Source organism: Microcaecilia unicolor, chromosome 3 (assembly GCF_901765095.1).
Source record: "Microcaecilia unicolor chromosome 3, aMicUni1.1, whole genome shotgun sequence".
Taxonomy (NCBI): Eukaryota; Metazoa; Chordata; class Amphibia; order Gymnophiona; family Siphonopidae; genus Microcaecilia; species Microcaecilia unicolor.
Genome location: NC_044033.1, coordinates 81,085,770 through 81,105,957, shown reverse-complemented (window position 1 = coordinate 81,105,957; position 20,188 = coordinate 81,085,770). Strand labels below are relative to the sequence as shown.

General features: G+C 42.5%; 1 protein-coding gene across 1 annotated transcript; it reads left to right on the top strand.

The window, feature by feature from the left end:
- The first annotated feature begins 504 nt into the window (after nt 1–504).
- On the top strand, nt 505–20,140 carry LOC115465561 (carbohydrate sulfotransferase 9-like). The gene is made up of 2 exons (XM_030196112.1): nt 505–1,142; nt 18,935–20,140. Exons 1-2 carry the CDS (start codon nt 1,037–1,039, stop codon nt 19,714–19,716), a joined length of 888 nt encoding a protein of 295 aa, XP_030051972.1. The 5' UTR covers nt 505–1,036; the 3' UTR covers nt 19,717–20,140.
- The last annotated feature ends 48 nt before the right edge of the window (nt 20,141–20,188 follow it).

The window sequence follows — 20,188 nt, the reverse complement described above, 5'->3', positions numbered from 1 at the left end:
ACTGTAGTCTCCAAGTGACTAATAAAGCCCATCAACACCAGGGCCACAGCTGTAGCAATCACCTTGCAACCAAACAGAGGCTTGACACACAGAGCAGTCAGCCCATAGGAAGGAACAGCGGAAGCCATCTTGGATACTGGCAAAGAGGAGGAGGCGGCAGCCATCTTGGAAGAGGCATAGCCCACACAGGTGAGGTTCAGTAGGGCAATCAGCACACAGAGCCAGAGAGAACCTAAGACAGACACAGACACAGAGAGAAGCAGAAGCCAGCACAGACACTGACTCCCAGAAACAGGGTAAGTCTGAGGGTTGTCACGGCCACAGACGGGACAGTAGCACTATAAAAACACTGAGAGATCCAGAAAAGGGAGGACACATTGATCCAGTCCAGGTTTTGCTTCTAGTGAAAGCAATGGAAATAAAACCCAGACTGGCTCAATCTGTCCACCTTTTCAGAATCCATATGGTAACCCTACCTCCACATGCCTGCACAGACCTCAAAGGCCTCACCCTCTTAAAAATCTCTTCCCTACTCCATTCAGTTCCACAGTCTTTATCAGGATCCTGTTTTTAACCTTTACTATCTCCTGAACCTATAACTTTCTCACGCAGAGCCTCAGAAAGAAGAAAAATCCAGGCCCTGAGCTCTACTGTTGAAAAACTACAAGAACACAGCTCCTGCTGAAATGGGCCTTTCCGCTCCTTTTTTTATTTGGTTTTCAGTCTCAGACTGCTTTGTCATCTAATATCCAGGAGTTGCACTCAATCTGTTGTTGATTGTGAGTCCAGAGCTCATATAAAGAAGTTGGAAAAAGTCATGCACAGCACTGTGGAATGTCCAGCCTATAAGCAAACAGTACTTTAACCTTACCTCCGGGTGACTAACCACAAGGGCAAAGGCAGGGACAGAGTTTTGCAAGGCTATTTTTGATTCTTGGGTCTCGTCAATGGCTGTTTCTGGGGGGGTTTCCCCATAAAGCACCTGGAACCTTTTTGTTTTCTACAGGGTCGAGTGACCACAAGAAAGACAAACAACATGCGTTTCTCCTCCCGTATCATCATCATCCTAGCCTGCATTGGCACAATGTCCCTGTTTTGCTGGTGGTTGCATGCTGGTCCTTCTTTACCTCTACAGGCACCAGGTAAAATTATTATTTCTGCTCGAACTGTTAAGTCATTGAAATGTAAGAAGAACAAATAGGAGTAGCACAATCAGCTTTTCCAACATTTAAGAAAGTGGAATTTCTTTCCACATAGGAGAGAAGTGTAATGTAGCACCTGCTTTCTGTATTTTCCAGTACTAAGTATGTAACTGGTATTCAGGGAAGAATGTCTGAGTACGTTTAGGGTTCTCAGAGCTGCCAAGTTATCCATTCCAGGAGAGAGACTTCTTGGCCAGTCCTGATTTTAAACTTACATCCCAAAGTCGTGTAGTATTTGTAGTCCATAATTCTATCCATTGAAATCAGTGCTGCAGGTCCCATAATGCACCAGGATGAAGTTGGCAGAAATCCAGGATGGGCAAAAAAATCTCCCTCCTGGAATGGGTAACTTGGCAGCTCTGGGTTCTAGCTGAGGGCATACTGTAGAGGTGATAATCATCTGGGTGACAGTACATACAATCCCAGTCTGTTGTATCCTAAGAAACACAGTTATAGAATGGTGGTTGCAAAACTGGTCTGACCTTATTTCCACAGGAAGCTAAACAGCTTGTTTTTCCAGAGGGGACCAATACCATGAGATTTAGCTGTTCTAAACATCAGTGTTGAGTATTTGAACTATGATGCTCATTTCATATCTATATTAGAACTAATCAATACTGAATTCCTTAAATTGGCTACTTTAATCATATTGTCATTTTACTCTTTGCATATCTTGTAATGTATTAATTATTTCTTTATTTCTGATTCTCATGAATTCCATCTACGTTAATCAAAATAATACTTTGTTCTTCTTATTTCGCTAATGGCGACTGTCATGGCAGCATAATGTAAGCCACATTGAGCCTGCAAAGAGGTGGGAAAATGTGGGATACAAATGCAGCAAATTAAATAAATACTAACGTTTTATGGGTTATTGGATTTAATGCACCGTCCTGGGGCAGAACTGTGCTAGTTTCCACTTCCAGTTGTGTTAGCATTCTCTATTCACTATTACTGACATGGTTGCGGTCTACTTCACTCTGCTACTCTACTGAAAGAATAATTCCTTTGTACTCAGGGTGGGGGTTCACTTAAAACCTTTAGCAGGGAAGATTCCAAATGTATTGTATAGCATAAGCCTTCTAGGAGCATCAGTTTTCTCAGCATGAGAGCATAAAGGGTTCTACTGCTCCTTGCCAGCAGCTTGCTCTAGGACACTCATCTGTATGCACTGCTCACTCCCTTCTCTCTTTGTTCTCTGGATCAGTTCTCCCCCTGAGCTATGCAGGAAATTCTGGCTCCTGCTTCCACACCACTCCTGCCAGTGGTTATGGAGGATCCTTGCTGCTTTGATCTTACAGCTTGGCTCTTGAAAGGGCGAAGTTGAGGAAGAAGAGTTATTCTGAGGAAGTGGTAGTAACTTTGCTTAGAGCATGGAAGCGGTCCACGGCTACAGCCTACGCTCGGGTCTGGCAAACATTTGAGAAGTGGTGTTCAGAGCATGATCGGAAGCCGATGCAGGCTTCAGTATCCCAGGTCTTGGCTTTTTTGCAGCAGGGTCTGCAGAAAGGTCTGGCATACAATTTGCTTCGAGTGCAAGTGGCAGCTCTGTCATGTTTTAGGGGCCGAGTAGCGAGTTCTTCGCTGGCAGCTCATCCGGATGTTGCGCGCTTCTTGCGGGGGGCATTGAAGCTTCATCCTCCGTTGCGTAATCTGTGTCCTACTTGGAGCTTGTGGCTGGTGCTGCGGGCCTTGCAGTTGGCGCCTTTTGACCCACTTCAACAGGCTTCGGAGAAAGATCTGAAGGTTAAGTCAGTTTTTTTTGGTGGTGCTGGCGTTGGCACGTAGGGTGTTGGAAATTCAGGCTCTCTCATGTCAAGATCCCTTCTTGCAGTTTTCAGAATCCGGGGTCCATCGTTTCTTCCTAAAGTGGTTTCTGTGTTTCATCTGAATCAACCTCTTTTTCTTTCTTTCAAAAGGAGGACTGTCCAGAGTCATTTCGACAACTACGCCTTTTAGATGTCCGGTGCGTACTTTTGCAGTACTTACAAATGTCAAATGAGTTTCGGTGCTCTGATCACCTGTTTGTCCTTTTTTCGGGTCCGCAATGAGGTTTTCCAGCTTCTAAGGCCACAATTGCGCGATGGTTCAAGGAGACCATCGTTTCAGCTTATCTTTTGGCTGGGAAATCTCCTCCGGAGGCCTTGAAGGCACATTCCACGTGGGCGCAGGCTTCCTCTTGGGCGGAGACTAGCATGTTTTCAGTTCTAGAAATTTGTCGGGTGGTGATGTGGGCGTCTCATCTCTCATTCATTAAACATTATCACCTGGATGTTGCGACTCGAGAGGATGCACGTTTCAGAGCGGCGGTTCTCTCTCGAGGAGCTGCAGCTTCCCACCCGGTTTAGGGAGTGCTTGGGTACATCCCACCAGTTCCTGGATTCATCTTTTGCTGAGGCTAAGGAAGGTAAACTTAGGGCTTACCTGATCATTTTCTTTCCTTTAGTCGCAGCAGATGAATCCAGGATCCCTCCCTGCTTACAGTCTGATACAAATTTAAGAAAAGCCTTCAGACACTGTCTGTACAAATTTAAGAGAGACTTTCATGGTCTTTATTCCATTAGTTACTCTGTTTTGAGTATGGTTCGCTCCAGTTGAGCGAGTTTCTTTCATTGTGAGTTAAGTGATGTTTCTATTTCTTTTCTCTGCTTTGGAATTATTTCTATACTAAAGGTAGAGAGACCTGTGTTCAGGAGGTCTATGCCTACTTTTAGTGTTCTCTATCTCCACCTGCTGGTAGGCGGATACAACCCACCAGTTCCTGGATTCATCTGCTGCGACTAAAGGAAAGAAAATTATTAGGTAAGCCCTAATTTTACCATTTTACCTCCAAACAAAATAGCCTCCACGCACATAGACAGCAGCTAATGAAAACTGAAACTAAAAGCCACAGTGCTTTTACAGTGGTCGACTTTGCACCACAGGTGGAATGACAACTGATGTCATAACTCCACAGAGAGGCTAATTCCTAAGGAACTTATCCTAAATTTGCATATTTAAATTTCTGCTAAAATGTTGGGCCCTGTTTACTAAGATGCGCTAACGTTTTTAGCACATGCACAAAATTAGCACGTTCTAACTGTGTAGGCACTCATAGGAATATTGTGGGCGCCTACACAGTGCACACTAATGGTTAGCATGCGCTAAAAGCACTAACGCGCCTCTAGCGCGGCTTAGTAAATTGGGTCCGTTGTATCAAAAGCATTTATTAGGAGCGCTCTATTTACCATATAAGCTATTGTGCAAGATCATAACTGCATGACTTGCAATCTCAGTACAAAAAATAATAATAGAAAGAGTAGCTCTTCTGCCCCAGAACTTTCTTACAACTCCTGGTGATAGTGTTGAGATCATGGTAGAAATGATTCCCCAGCCACAGCAGCCATTTTGAGAGCAGAGTCAGAATGGGCAGGCATAACTGGGGATTGCTCCTGCCCCAACTACACCCCTAGACCTACAGGGATTGTAAGGTAGGCCCAGGTGGGGTGTGGGAGGACGGGTTACTTCTCTTCGGGGAGGAGAGGGAGACAAATGGGACAAAGCACAAATATTCAGCTTCCACCGAAAACATGTGGTCGAGTTCGGCCAAAACCGAAAGCATGGCCAAATATTAAAATAACCTTTAAGCCGAAACCGACACTGGGCAGAAAAGAGATTTTGGGCTGGTTTCAGCCTCTATCTCTGACAACAGGCAAGTCACATTTTGCCTCTTCCTGTCATTTTTCCTGTGTGACCTTAATTACTCTATACCAGTGCTTCCCAAGTTTTTATCCAATGTGATCCCATTTTAACACGTAAAAATTCATGTGACTGCAGATGATGAAAGGGTAGAGATTGTACCTTCAAGCAAGAAGTAAAGGGAGAGGAAATGGCGAACCACTGACTGTCCTCTGCTTAGGACGAGAACACCAGGAAGGAAATATGAATGATATTTTAACCATTTTTATATACAGTTCTCCTGTGATTGGATTATTGTCCACTGCAAAAACCTCTCAGGAAACCTTTCTTGGTTCAGAACAAACCCTGGACTGGACTTTTAGTTTCTAAATGAAAGTGAGTGGCAGAGGGAGTGATCGCAGAGACCGATAGCAACCCAGCCCTAACTAATTCAATCCCAGAACCTTATAAACCCTGAGTCTGATTCATGCTGCTGGAGAAGGAGGGAGATGCTGCATGGAGGGAGAGGGCAAGAGAAGGATACTGTGCAAGGAGGAGAAGGAAGGCGGTGTTGGGAAGGGGTAACTGGAAAGAGAGGGAGAGTGATAGCTGTGGGTGGGGCAAGGTGAGAGGGTAATACTGGGTGAGATGTGGAGGGGGAGGGAGCAAGGAATGATTATGATCAGGAGAGAGTAGTAAGAAAGAGATGGGGCTAAGTAGATGGGGAGCGAGAGAAGAGACTTGTAGGAGGAGGTTGGGAGAGAGAGAGGTGGTTGCAGGGAAGAGGGTGGATCAGAGTGGAGAGAAGGGCAATATTTATTTATTTTAAAATTTATATCCCGCTTATACCCAAACCGGGTTACAAAAATACATACATAATCAAAATACACACATAATTAGACAAGATCATATCTATTCAAAGAACAAGATTTCTAGAACATTAAATCCTATATATGAAGTACTTCAATAACATCCTTAAAATTTCTTTTTAAAAGTCTTTACAACACAGTGAGTTTTTAACAATTTCCTGAACTGTTGTAAACTAACATAACATCTTAGTCTGGCAGATTATTCCATAACAGAGATGCCGCTGCAGAGATTGCACAGTTCCGGGTTTCTACAACTAACTTGAGCTCAAATAAAGAAGCTTGGAGGGGGGAAATCCTTAATAACTGCCCTGGACACAGAAAAGGCTGGTCCCAGTTCTAAGATGCCCTTGGCAGCCTGTAAGGTCAGGGAACAGTGTATACACCCACACACTCATACAGGGAGTCACAGAGGCAGGATTTTGAAGTTCCCCAGTGTAATGATTCCCATGTGAGCAGTCAGTTCAGTGACTGTGTTGCAGTGTTGGTTATGGCAACCTAATGTGATGTGTGCTAGCAGTGTAATCTGATTAGGGCTTCTATTCTTAGGTGTTTGTAAATTTAGGTGTTTATTTTCAGCTAATTAGGGGCTTTTTGAAGATACATAAAACCAGGAGTCGATATTCAGTTGGTGGCGCTACACCTGGAAATTTAGGGGTCCTTTTACTAAGCCGCGTAGGCATTTACGCGTGCCCAATGTGTGCCAAATTGCGGTAATTTCAATTTTGGCACGTGTCCACTACACATGTCTGAAAAATATTTTTTATTTTCTGACGTGGCAGCTACGCACATCAAGTGGCATTTGACGTGCATAGACCATTACCGCCCTGTTATCACGTGAGACCTTACTGCTAGGTCAATGGCTTGTGGTAAGGTCTCAGACCCGAAATGGACGCGCGGCAATTTTCATCTTGCCACATGTCCATTTTCTGCAAAAATTTTAAACAGGGCATTTTTTTGTAGGTGTGCTGAAAAATTAATTCTGCGCATGCCCAAAGCACGCGTCTACACTAGCGCAGGCCATTTTTCAGTGTGCCTTAGTAAAAGGACCCTTCAATGCTGGACCATGTCTGGGCTCCAGCATTGAAGTTTCAGGTTTTATGGAAAACGGCAAAACCATAGCCAGTTAAGGGCTCCTTTTACTAAGCGGCAGTAAGCCCAACGCGGGCTTACCACTTGCTACACAGGACGTATCGCCGGGCTACCGCAGCAGCCCAGCAGTACTTCCCACCTCTAGCACACCGTCATTTGCGGCACCAGAAAAATGTATTTATTTTTGTAGCACTGGAGTGTACCTGGCGGTAATCACTGCCCAGTTACCGCCAGGTTAACATGGGAGCCTTTACCGCCACCTTAATGGGTGGTGGTATAAAGGCTCTCCCCCGAAATGGCCGCATGGCAAGTGCTTTACTTGCCGCATGGCCATTTTCTGCAGGAAGTCGAGACTCCCCTTTTACCAGCTGCGGTAAAAGGGGGCCTCGGCACACTTCTAAAACAAGCACCAATGCCAGCGCCGGCCCCCTTTTGCCGCAGCTTGGTAAAAGGGGCCCTCAGTGCAATATTCAGCACTTCACCAGCTATGGCGAACTGCATAAAGGTAGGACTGGCTTTTATGCAGTTACCTTGGTCAGTTAATTGCTGAACATCGGCACTTAACTGGCCAGTTTGGAACGCCCCCAAAATAGCCAGGTATGAGTTGGTTGCCAACTGGACATTTTCAGGGGCACTAACTGGTTAAGTGCCGCTAAATAACCGAGGAAGCAACAGGGCAGTTTATCTGCACAATCCAAGATGGCAAAAATAAAAAGCAGAAAAGACACAAAAAAAGAAGTCCGAAGTAAATTTAATCAATCAACAGTGCCCAACACAGGCTGGTAAGCTGAAACGCTGGTGGATTGATGATGCCATTGTGTGTGTTTTTTGTGTTCTATTGTTCTGACATATGTGGAGAGGTGTCCAGTTTTCAACACTGTTTGCCCCTGATGAGCAAAACACTTGTACTTCTTTTTTTTTTTGTCTTTTCTGTTTTGTTTTGGGTTTTTTTTTTTTTTTTTGGGGGGGGGGGGTTGCCAAAAGATTTAACAGGCCTGGAGCTGTTTCTGGCCAGTTAAATCGCTTTGAATGTCAACCCACCAGTGTTTTCGTGTCACACGCGCTATTGCTGCAGACCATTCCAGTGCAATTAAACATGTGCATTTGTGTTGCTTAGTGTAGAAAAGGCACAAAACTGAGAGGAGGATACAAAACAAGCCAGGAGAGAGAAATGGGGCTTTTTCTGTTTTTATCCAATAAATACCTACTTAAAATTTTTGCATTGGGGTGTTTTACCAGTGTTTGTCAGTTAAAAATTATATTCAGAAGCCCATTCTGGTGTTGTTTAATCTTTCTTAATCTAGTGTAGCCCCCACTGAAATGAACATTGCAGGAGAAAGTAGAGACCTGGTAACTTATGGCCAAATGAGAGAGGTTATTTCTGTCTTCTGAAGGGAGGATTAGGAAGTGCTACAGTGAGCCTGCTGTATCATCTCTGCAGGGCTGGGAGGTGACCTTGGAGATTGCTTAATGCAAGTGGCATATCTGTAATATCATGCTTTCCTTTGCATGCCTGTATCATGACTGTACCTGGCAATGAGCAGCTACCTAGCTATGTGCACGCTTACAGCATGTGAGGAAGTGCACAGTGTTCTTTTGAATACAGACAGGGGAGAACATTGTATGCCTGCATAGTATTATGTCTGTGAGTCTATTTTGTATGCTTGCTCATCAGTGGTGATGGATTCTTGCACATCAAGGCAAAAGAAATCTACCCCAATAATGTTGAAGATGCAAGAAAGAAGATCTTATGATTCACGTGCTTGACATTCCATCTCAATTGCACTTGGCTGGTACCCTACACTTTTGATTCTTATTGTGTGTCTATTTGTTTTCAAATATTGTGTGTTTTCCAAGAAGAAGAAAAAAATCATTTTTGGCATCCTGGTTCAAGGAAGCCATGCGAGAACAAAGGTGAGGAATAGGCAGTTGAAATCTGAGTTTGGGTGTTCTTGGACCAGGTGTAGAAAGGTGAGCCTTTGAGTGGCACTTAACATTTCCACTTAGGGAAAGGGTTTCTTCCTGCTGTAGATTTCCCTTTAAGTTTGCATTTTTATTCTGATTGAAAGAAGTATGATAGTGGTCATGTTACAATGTTGTACAGACATGCCCGGAGCATCCTAATCACCTTTTGAAAATTGGAGGCACTGTATATATCCAACAGGCATCCTTCTTAAAGGGGGATTTAATTTTGTGCTAGCAGCTAAGCACTGAAGATGCTTCAAGGACACTTCATTTCTCCCCACCATAATATTAAACAAATTAAAGGGGGTTACCTGCTACTAGATACATGCTGTACTGTATAGATGATAAAGACTAATTGGTTCATCCAGTCTGCCCAATTATTCTCTTTTGCACTGCTAAGGTTGCCATTCGTTGAAGTTGCTTGTTGGATATTGCTTCTTATCCAAGTCAGATCTTATCTTCCGATCTGGGGTAGAAAATCATACAAATTTCCATGTTTAATTCAAAATTCAGGCCCTCCCATCCCCAAGTCTTGCTTTGTAATAAACTTAATAGGTACCAGAATTAATGAGGCTGTTGCCTGAACCTCTGGTCATTTATGTCTCCATTGCTAGCATCAATCTCATTGGTTTCTAGGTGATTGTATCCCGCTGCCTGCCACCCAGCTATCCCAGATCAGTCGTGTCCCAGGTTCATGTTTCCTTATGTGTGCCGCCTTCTTTTCTCCATATCACCTGTCCCATTGCATCTCTCAGTGAAGGATGATTTGTTTTCAATACTGCAGCCACCCAAGCACTGTTCTCCTTATCCATTCCAGGCATGCTTGAATTTTGTGGCCCTACAGGTTTCCACCACCTGATTAATAAAGAGCTATTTTTCTCATATTTCCTCTAAACCTTCCTCCTAGTAAATTTAGATCATAATGGCATATTTATGTAGTTCAACATTAGATATCGAGGATGCCAGAATCAATGCTGAAGTGTTTAATATGAAACGTTAGAAATCCTAGTGAAATCTGTTCAGATAGATAAGTAACCACCACAAATTACAAGCTATCATATTATAGAAACTGCAATCTACTGTAAGACCATTACGTGGCTTTGTACTGTTTAGGGGTTCAGATATTGTGCGTTCATTACTTTCTGTTCAGTTACTGTTATTTATTTACCCTCCTTTTATAAAGCCATGCGGTAATGCTGACACAGCCCATTTACTTTGGGGGTCTTTTGCAAAGCCACGCTAGCATATTTAGTTCGCAGTAAAAATCAGCTGGAAGTAAACGCTGAGATGCCCATTATATTCCTATGGGCATCTCAGCACTTACCACCGGCTGATTTTTATCACAAACTAGAAATGCTAGCACAACTTTGTAAAAGGCCCCTTTTGAATGGACTGTGTCGGCATCACCACACTGGCAGCCGCTAGCGTGGTTTTGTAAAAGGAGGAGTTATTTACTTATTTATTTATTTTGGGTATTTAAGTTTGCCTATCATACATCTAAACAAGCATAATTATATGTACAATAACACAAACACAAAATTCAATCATAATAAAAACAAAATTAATACAATACAAAAATGGACTGCCAGTGCCCAATTCACTCCTCAACAACCAAATAAACCTGCAAAGCACATCTATTAAAATGGTATGGGCATGGCTGCCAAACCTCATAAAGAGAATTTAGAAATATTAAAAAGTGCTTTCAACTTGCCGTTTAAAAGAATGTGTGTCAAGCATCATCCTTAAATCTACAGACAAGTAATTCCACTCAATTGTTCCTTCAATCACAAAAGAATACAGGTAACTCCTACAATAAAAATAGCAGAAAGACGCAATCCTAATCTAAGCAAAGTATCAGACATCAAGTCATCAAATGCAAAAAAGAACTGGATATCATCTCTGCTTCAGGGAGCAAATAAAAACCTGACTCTTCTCCCAAGTCTTTAATGGAAGAAGCAGCTAACTCACTAGTCACACATACTATGGCAGGTCTTGCTTAACCAGTCCTTCTCTAGTTGAGATCATTTTCTTGCACCTTTTCAGACATCATATGTAATTTTTCCTTAAATTAGTCACCCTCTAACTCCTGTTACTCTAGTCTGTCTACATGGTCCACCTCCGCTTACACCCTTTGCTGTCTATAAAGATGTTTTAATGTGTATTGTGTTGAAATTGTAAATTGCATGCTATGCTGTAATGTGTACTGTGATCTGAATATTTTCACTGTTGTAATTGTCTACTGCCTATGTCCAGCTTATTCTTGCTGTACACTGCCTTGGTTGAATTTCTTCTAGTTCTAGGGTAGTGCAGGAATCTAAAGGATAAAGAATCTGGACGTCATCTGCGTAAATGTACATTGTCAGACCTAATGATTGAGCTAAAGTCAGTAGAGGTGCCAGAAAAATATTGAAGAGTGTCAATGAAAGAAGAGATCCTTGTGGGACTCCAAGACCAGGCTGATAAGGTGCAGAAGTGGAACCATTAGAAGTTATGGTATATGAGTGATCTGCAAGAAAAGATTTAAACCAATCTAGGACTGTGTCAGTAATCCCTATTCAATGTAGGTGATATAGTAAAATGGAGTGGTTGATCAGATTGAAGCTGCTGATGGCATCCAAATAATTTGCCGTGTAATGGATCCTTCACTTTCTATCTCTCTCTTCTAACGATTGTTTGAAGCAGGTCTCCACTTGACTCAAATCTAATCTTCTCTGTCTTAAGACCACAAAGTATGAATCTATCTGTTTTCCCTTCCCCTATGGCACATTCCCTTACTCCCCCTCACCATTTGTTGGTGACCGTGTCCTTCTCTATAAAGAGAACACCAAGGTTCTAGGCATCATTTTTGACAGTAAGCTTACATTTAAGCCTCAAAAAGATTCAATCATTGGCACCTTTTTCTTCACTCTCCACCATAATCACTTGGTCCGACCTTTTCTTCCTGCCTCGCTTCTTTGCCCACTTATTCTTGCCTCAGTAACTTCACACTTAGACTACTGCAATTCCCTTTATGTTGGTATTCCCCTTTACTCCTTCAAGCGCTTACAGCTCATTCAATCTACAGCTGTTAAACTACTTCACAATACATAATGCTTTGATCACATCACCTCCCCCCCCCCTTTCAATCTGAACACTGGGTTCTGGTCACTGCATGGGTCAAATTCAAACTTCTCACCTCTAGCATACCTAGGGTAGGGCGGTGGAGGCGGTCCGCCCTTGGTGCCAGCAGTGATGGGGTGAGCAGAGCAGGCACGCGCTGTCTGCTCTGCTGGTCCCCTACCCCAGAACAAAAACTTGATGTCTGAGGGGGCAGGGGACTGGTAGAGCTGACAATGCACACCAGGTCTATGCACTGCCTTGTGTGGAGGAGGGGAGTGTGCACTTCCCGGGGGTGCTCTGCCCTGGGTGCCATATAAGGTAGGTACATCGCTGCTTCTCATTATTGTTCACAAATCATGTTAACCCTCTGCCCCCTTCTACCTAAGTAAGCTTCTCATTCTCTACATGCTCCCCAGTTCTTTCGCTCCACAGATAACAATCTTTTCTCATTACCCTCATTATCAGACCTACACCTCACCTCATCACTTAAAACTGCTTTCCACTACTTAGGTTTATGGAAAACAAAAATGAGGATGTTATAATGCCTTTGTATTGCTTCATGGTGCAACTGCACCTCAAATATTGTGTTCAATTCTGGTCACCACATCTCAAAAAAGATATAGTGAAATTAGAAAAAGTGCAGAGAAGGGCAGCGAAAATGATAAAGGTGATGGGGTGACTTCCCTATGAGGAAAAAGGCTAAATTGGATAGGTCTCTTCAGCTTGGAGAAAAGATGGCCGATGGGAGATATGATAGAGGTCTATAAAATAATGAGTGGAGTGGAATGGGTAGACGTGAAGCGTCTGTTTAATCTTTTCAAAAATACTAGTACTAGGGGGCATACGATGAAGCTACAAAGTAGTAAATTTAAAACGAATCAGAGAAAATCTTTCTTCACTCAATATGTAATTAAACTCTGGAATTCGTTGCCAGAGAATGTGGTAAAGGCAGTGAGCTTAGTGGGTTTTAGAAAAAGTTTGGACGGCTTCCTAAAGGAAAAGTCCATAGACCATTATTAAAATGGACTTGGGGAAAATCCACTGTTTATTTCTATGATAAGCAGCATAAAATGTTTTAACGTTTTTGCCAGGTATTTGTGACCTGGATTGGCCACTGTTGGAAACAGGATGCTGGGCTTGATGGACCTTTGGTCTGTCCCAGTATGGCAATACTTATGTACTTATGAACTTCCCCTCCATATTAGGAATCAACTCACTCTTCCTGCTTTCAAAAATCTCAAAGCTCATCTCTTTACCCAGTCCTTCTGCCCTGCTGTTAATGTCTGTTAATTAATTTCCCCCTCTTGCATCCTCTTCTACTGTCTCCTCCTCTTTGTTTTTAATGTTGTTAACTGCATTGAAGCCTAGCCCAGGCCATATGGTGGTATAACAAGTGGCATAAATAAATAAAATATAAAATGGAGCTTAAATGTGATGGCATGAAGTTTGAAGGTAGGTGTACACATGAGTGGAGTATAGGCAGGGTGCACAATTATATTCATACATTATAAAAACTCTAATTTATGCACATGTTTTAGCAGTCTAGATGTGGACTGGTGTAAATGACTGTGCCTAAAATATTCGCATATATTTGCCCTGTTATGCTAGTAGGTACCTATTTTCCTTTATAGCACTATTTCTCAATCCTCTCCTTGAGGCACATCTATCCTTACCACAATGAACATGCATGAATACATTTGCATTTGTTGGAGACCCAGTATTATGAAAATATCCCTTATGCACATTCATTGTGATAATCCTGAAAACTTGACTGGCTAGGTGTGCCTCTGGAGAGAGTTGAGAAGCACTGCTTTATAGAATAGAGTCCAAATAGACACAAAATGTCCAAAAGAAATGGGGAGGTGGGATGACTCTTCAACGGACAAAAAGTTAATAAAATATGATGTTTATTGATAGTCAGTACACTCAAACACTTTGAAGACTTGACACAGAACTGTGCTTTGGCAAGATGCCTGCCTCAGGAGCCTTTAGTGATGCAATGTACCAGCGCATAGGAATTTTGCAACTTCTCCAAACAACAAAGGATCTTTTTAAAGAGTGTTGTGTCCAATTGGTTCAGTTTTCTCATTACACTCAAATTATATCTCTGCAAGACCAAGGACTCCTGAGGCAGGCATCTTTCCGAAACATGATTCCGTCTTGAGTCTTCAAAGTGTATGAGTGTATCAACCATCAATAAACATCATATTTTATTAACATTTTGTTCCTTGGTATGCTTTTGAAGAGCCATCCCATCTCTCTATTTCTTTTGGACATTGTGTTCTTGTTTCCATGGGGATTCCTGTGTTCCTCCACCTTTTGGTGGTTTCCTTTGCCTCCAAATAGGCACCCCATATGGGAAGATGAGATCAGACTTGGATAAGGAGCTGACAGGGATAATTTGTAATCTTTCAACTATGTTTGTTCTTGCAATCTTTCTATCAGGATGCTGTAATTTCCCTTGTTTCTTTCGATTATGGGTCGAGGATGTCCTAGTGTTAGGCACGCCCAATTCCCACCTTCGCTATGCCTCTGATACGCCCCCTTGAACTTTGGCCGTCCCCGCGACGGATAACAGTTCGGGACGTCCAAAATCAGCTTTCGATTATACCGATTTGGATGACCCTGGGAGAAGGACGTACATCTTCCGATTTAGGTCAAAATATGGGCGTCCTTCCCTTTCGAAAATGAGCCCAAAAGCCTTCTAAGACCCTAGGCTCAAAAACCTGAAATAAATGGGATCTACAAAAAATAATTAATCAAGTCAAGCAAGATTTATTCAGTGGTTTAAATGTTACAGAAATGAAGAGAGAATTAATAAAGGCTCAAGAAGCAAATATGTGAAGGTTCCTGAGGGAGCATTGCAATTTCTACTCACTAACCAAGGAATCCAGACACACAATGCCTGAATCCTAGTACTACATACTTATTTATATACTAAAATTTTCCTGAATTTCCTTGTACGTGTTTCCTTTGCTCACCGTCTTCTCAGAACTTGTTCAAACTGGCTCTGCAAAAATGCCTTTTCAGCAGTACTTGTCTTTGAGCTTAAAGCTTGTGACTCTTGTGTCACAGGAAACATAAACCACAGCCTAGTCCTTCACCTGTGCCTGTGTCTCGCCTCTATTTCTCAAGCTTGCTCTACACTAGTTCACCCCAACTAAAGTGGAATCCATTTTTCCAGAATAAGCCACATTCCCCAGGATGTTGCCCAGTTGCTAACAAATCTAAATCCCTCTTCCCTGCACCATTGTCTCATCCACACTTTGAGACTCCAGAGCTCTCTGTCTCTTTGGTCCTGTGTGAGGAATGTGGAGCATTTTGAGAATGCTATCCTGGAAGTTCTGGATTTCAACTTTTTTTTTTACTGAAAACCTTAAATTTGGCTTCTATAACTACTCTCCTGCACTTTCATATGTCATTGGTACCCACATGTACCCCGACAGCTGGCTCCTCCCTACTGCTTTCTAAAATCTCATCTACGAGGTGGCATATAAGGTCTGCCACATTCACATCAAGCAAACAAGTTATCAAACAAACTTCATGTCTATCAGCTTCCCAGGTATCTACATGTCTACAACAGCCTCCCTAACCCTTTCTGGGCACATGCCCTTGGAGACACATCCTTGTAATGAGAGGATACTGGATCACTGGGAGGGCAAGTCCTGGCTACAGGATTACTTCCTGCCACATCAAGGTGATGCTCTTCGTTCAAGTGACCTTTCTTCTCCATGACAGCACAGAGGATGCTGGACTGGAGATGGGAATTCTTTACTATGTCCTAAGGTCTCCTGTTGAGCCTACTTCAGCTCCTTCAAGTCTGCTATTCTAGCCTCCAGAGATCAGATTTGTTCCCTCAGAGGCAGGAGCTCTTTGCACTGAATACACACATACCAACTAGGAGATAATACATGTTGTATTCAGTGCAAATGATTAGACTGTGTAATGGTCGGTATTGTTTCTCTTTTACATTACTGCTTGTTCACATGTTTTTTTTGAAAGTCAGTTTTGTGTTGGCATTATTTTTATGTTTATTCAAGCTAACTAGTGGTAAGTGAGGTATCAAGTTTTTTTTATTTCAAATAATTTGTATTGTTAGTAGAAACATAAAATAAATCTCATCAATAAAAATACGTTTAAAAAAAGTAAACAAAGGGACCCACATAGCTGGATCTGTCTGGCAGGCTAAACTTACCCAGATGAGTTGGATAATGGTGGATGGCTCTCCTAAAGATATCTGGGCAACTTTGTCCAAATAACTTTAACCAGTTATATTCAGCCGCAAACTTATCTGTCAATCCTTCTGAAACCCGAGTAAAGTCACCCAGATAACTTAATTGCTCATCACCTTGCCAAATATTGGCCTCTTTGTGCACAGAGTGATGCTATCACCTTTTATACCCTGTGTGTTACTGCCCTGTTGTGGCAGTGGTGGCACTCACTGAGCACAGGGCCTCTGAACCCATGATTACAGGCCCAGAGTGGCTTTCTCTCCCCCATGGGGTTCTTTACTGAACATGAATCTTGTGTGTGAGAAGAGGGCAGGGCTACTGAAGGACCAACCTGCCCACTCAGGTAAGGTGGGGTTGGGTTGATGTTGGTCTACTAGTGGAAGGAAGATAATCAACAAGTCCAAGGGTCAGAATGTTCAACTATTCTACTATGAGAAATTATTTTGCTTCAGCAAGAAAAATATTGAATATTTAAGTCTGAATTTGGTTAACCACCCATCAAAAAACACATTAAGGCATTATACAATAGTAAGGCTTTTGATTTTAGGTTTTAACCAACAAAACATCTCTGAAGCAAAAAATGAAAGGTGTTTTTGTTTTTTTTTTGATAAACACCGGAAAAGAGCACTTCCCCCTAGCACTCTATCATCCTCCCCTAGCTCATCTTGCTTTCTCCACTCACTTTTTATGCCTACAGTACCGCACTACAGCCAGACTGCTGCTAGAGGTCACAATAGCCATTTTGACGAGGGAGCTGGCCTGGGCAGGAGTGACTGGGCATCCTTCCTACCCTGAAGACCAGTAGGCCAAAAGATAGAGGCAAAATCCGACAAAACAATACATGAGGAATAGAGTTAGAAAAATTGTCCAGCACAATATGGTAAGACGATCATTAGCAAAAAGTAACTAACCACCTGATATTCAGCACACGGCAGTCAATATTTTTTAAACACTGGCTGCTGTGGATGTTCCTAGGCCTGAATATTCAGCTCTAGTCCATACCTTAATAGCAGTGGGCTCTTCGGCGCCTGCCAGTGTAAGCGCCAATACTGGTATGGCTATCCAAGCAAGTTAGGACAGCTTTTCCTCTGGCTTCACTTACCTGGGTAGCTATCTGGCCATCGGCGTTGAATATCAATGATGCCCAGAAAGCTTTCGGCTGTACCTTCACTCAGCCCTTGGACCACCTGGCACTACCCAGATAGTCTAATGACAAAAAGTTCACACAAGCCAAAAAATATATTCAGAAAATCTATCTGATACAATCTCTGTGTGTATTTTGATAACACATGCACAGATACACTAGAAGAGAAGAGCACTTAGGCACTCACCACAAAGTGGAGAAAAAAGCCTCAGTATAGCCACCCAGCCAACCAAAGTTATAAGGCATAAGCACGGCTCACCATCACAGGACTGAAAAAAATTCCACTTCTACCCAGGGGCGTAGCTACGGGTGGGCTTGGCTGGGCATATCACACAGGAAATCAAAAATACAGTCACCATTTAAACGGCACTTTAGAAGCCCAGCATGTTAGAAGCCGTTTAAATGGTGACTGTATTTTTGATTTCCTGTGTGATATGCATGCGTTTTGATGCTTTGCTGGATGTTTGGAAGCACTTTGAGCACTCGGTAGAAGTGGAATTTTTTTCAGTCCTGTGATGGTGAGCCGTGCCTATGCCTTATAACTTTGGTTGGCTGGGTGGCTATACTGAGGCTTTTTTCTCCACTTTGTGGTGAGTGCCTAAGTGCTCTTCTCTTCTAGTATATCTGTGCATGTGTTATCAAACTACCCAGATAGTGCCAAGGTGGTTTGACAAGATACTCAGCAGCATTATTCAGTGAAATGCCGCTGAATATTTGGCCAGAAGCCAGTTTGCAAGAGTTAGCTGGGTAGAAGCTGCTCCTACTCAATTAAGTCCCACTGAATACTAAACCTTAGTAAAACAAACAAACAAACAAACAAAACAGCACACACTAGCAATATCAAACAAGGGAAGAAACTGGAATGTGAGAAAGACAACAAAAATTCAGAGGGTTGGACAAAGAGAAGATGAACACATTTTTCACTTCTTCCACTCTTACTGTCTGACTTCCTCTATCCCTTGCCACCGTTTTCTTCTCTTCCATTTTCTTTCCCCCATTACCTTTTCTCCCACTTTGAAGCTCCTCCTCCTCCTATGTGTATATATTGAAATGAGAGGAGGAGGCAAGGCTGCTAGAGGTGAAGATAAAGGGGAAAGAAAGTCTGGACAAGAGAAAGCAAGGAGAAGAGACAGTAGGACGGAAGAGAGAAGGAAAACAGACATGCCAAAGACTAGAAAGCATTTATATTAGACTTGGGAAGGATGCCAGTTGGACATTGTTTCCTCAATGCTAAATCATTCAATTTGGCTTTTGTTTAATTCTAAGAAGCAGTCCTAACTTCTCATCTGGATTCTGACTCAACTTGTCTGCTTTTCTGTCTCCATCTCAGGGCCAGAGTTATGAGTATTGTGGCCCCTAAGCTGTAACACTTAAAAAAAATACCCTCCCCTGATTCAGTAGGAAGTAAATTTTAGGTTTAATTGTTTTCCATGCTAGTGAAGTGTGAGGCCCTAAGTTATAGCTTGTCTAGCGTATGCACAAATCTGTCCCTGATCTATCTCTACTAATAACGTTCATAAGTCCTATTATAACAAAACCTCCTTCATATCTGTTTTAAAGACGGATCATTCCACGTGTAAAATGTCTTTTCTTTTTGTGCAAAAATTGCATCACCTCTCTGAAATTCAGTTTGCAATTTGGTAATAAAATGTCTCTGCTGAACTGTTATTTTTACAGGTGATCCTTTGAAAACGAATTTCACCTTTACAGTTGACACCTTTCTGCATGTGCAGCAGCTGAGAAAGAAGAAACTGAGGTCTTTCTGCAGAAGCCACACTGAATTCCAAGAGTTCCTCAGCCAAGATAATCTTCAACAGGTCATCTTGCATATGATGGTGAACACCAAGCTTGAGTTTGTGTACTGCTGGGTACCAGCACTAGGAATGGACAGTTGGGAACAGCTTTTGCACACACTTGCAGAAAGCAGACATCTAACCATGAGGAAACCAGTGAATTCCATCAGTGTCCCACTTTCAGCTCTTCCTGTGAATTACCTGAGGGATTTCAATGCAACCTCGATCGCGATGATCCTGAGATCTTACACCAAAGTCCTCTTCATCAAGGACCCTTTCCAGAGACTGGTTACTGCCTACATGCAAAGATTTGCAGGGGAGATCACCTTTAATGACTTCATCCAGATGATTCTCAGAACCAAGAGCAGGGAGGTGGATGTTCTGTGGAAGCCATTGGTCAGCCTGTGCTGGCCCTGCCTAGTGAACTATGATTACATTCTGAAGTATGGGTTCCTAGGGCAGGAGGTGCACCATTTGATGGGCAGGTTGGGAATGCCCACTGATCTGGTGCCAGAGTTTGCAGACGCACAGTTCAAATGGACTGATAGCTGGCTAGGCAAGCAGCTAGCAAGTGAGCTGTCAAGTGAGCAGAAAAAGCAGCTACACAAGGCCTTTCTGTGGGACTTTGCTGCCTTTGGATTTCCTGACAGTCAGCTTCAAAATTAAGTTGTCACCTTTTTCACTCCTATGGAGGAGAGAATAGTGTCATGCATGGCCAATCTAACTGGGGTGGAGGAGGAGTTAATCCTGTGCTTTGCAGACACATAGGAGATTATTTCCAGCTCACACTCACTCCTCGGGTCAGCTGGACATGTTTCAGGAACCATCTTGGATTTCAGAGAAATGTGAGAAAATCAAACACTGTAAAAGCTGAGCTTTTCACCTTTGTGGAAATATTCAGAGAAATATACCTGCTAGTTGTACTACAAAACAAGAGGGAGACATTTTTGATAAAAACAAACAGTGACATTTATCCTTTTCATGACATTCTGATTGCACCTACCATTTTTTTTTTGTTTTAATCTGTCAAAGTTTCTTCAAGTTCTGCTCTTTCTGTGGAAGTTCTCCTATTAAAACTTACTGCAAATAATCTTCTGAGTATGTGAATTTTGCAAAACATTTGCAGACCGAATGTGCT

Bases quoted from the DNA above. Each gene is read 5' to 3' on its own strand.
- LOC115465561 (XM_030196112.1), top strand. From the start codon at position 1,037: ATGCGTTTCTCCTCCCGTATCATCATCATCCTAGCCTGCATTGGCACA. The intron at 1,143-18,934 runs GTAAAATTATTA...TTATTTTTACAG, and splicing joins TTTACCTCTACAGGCACCAG to GTGATCCTTTGAAAACGAAT.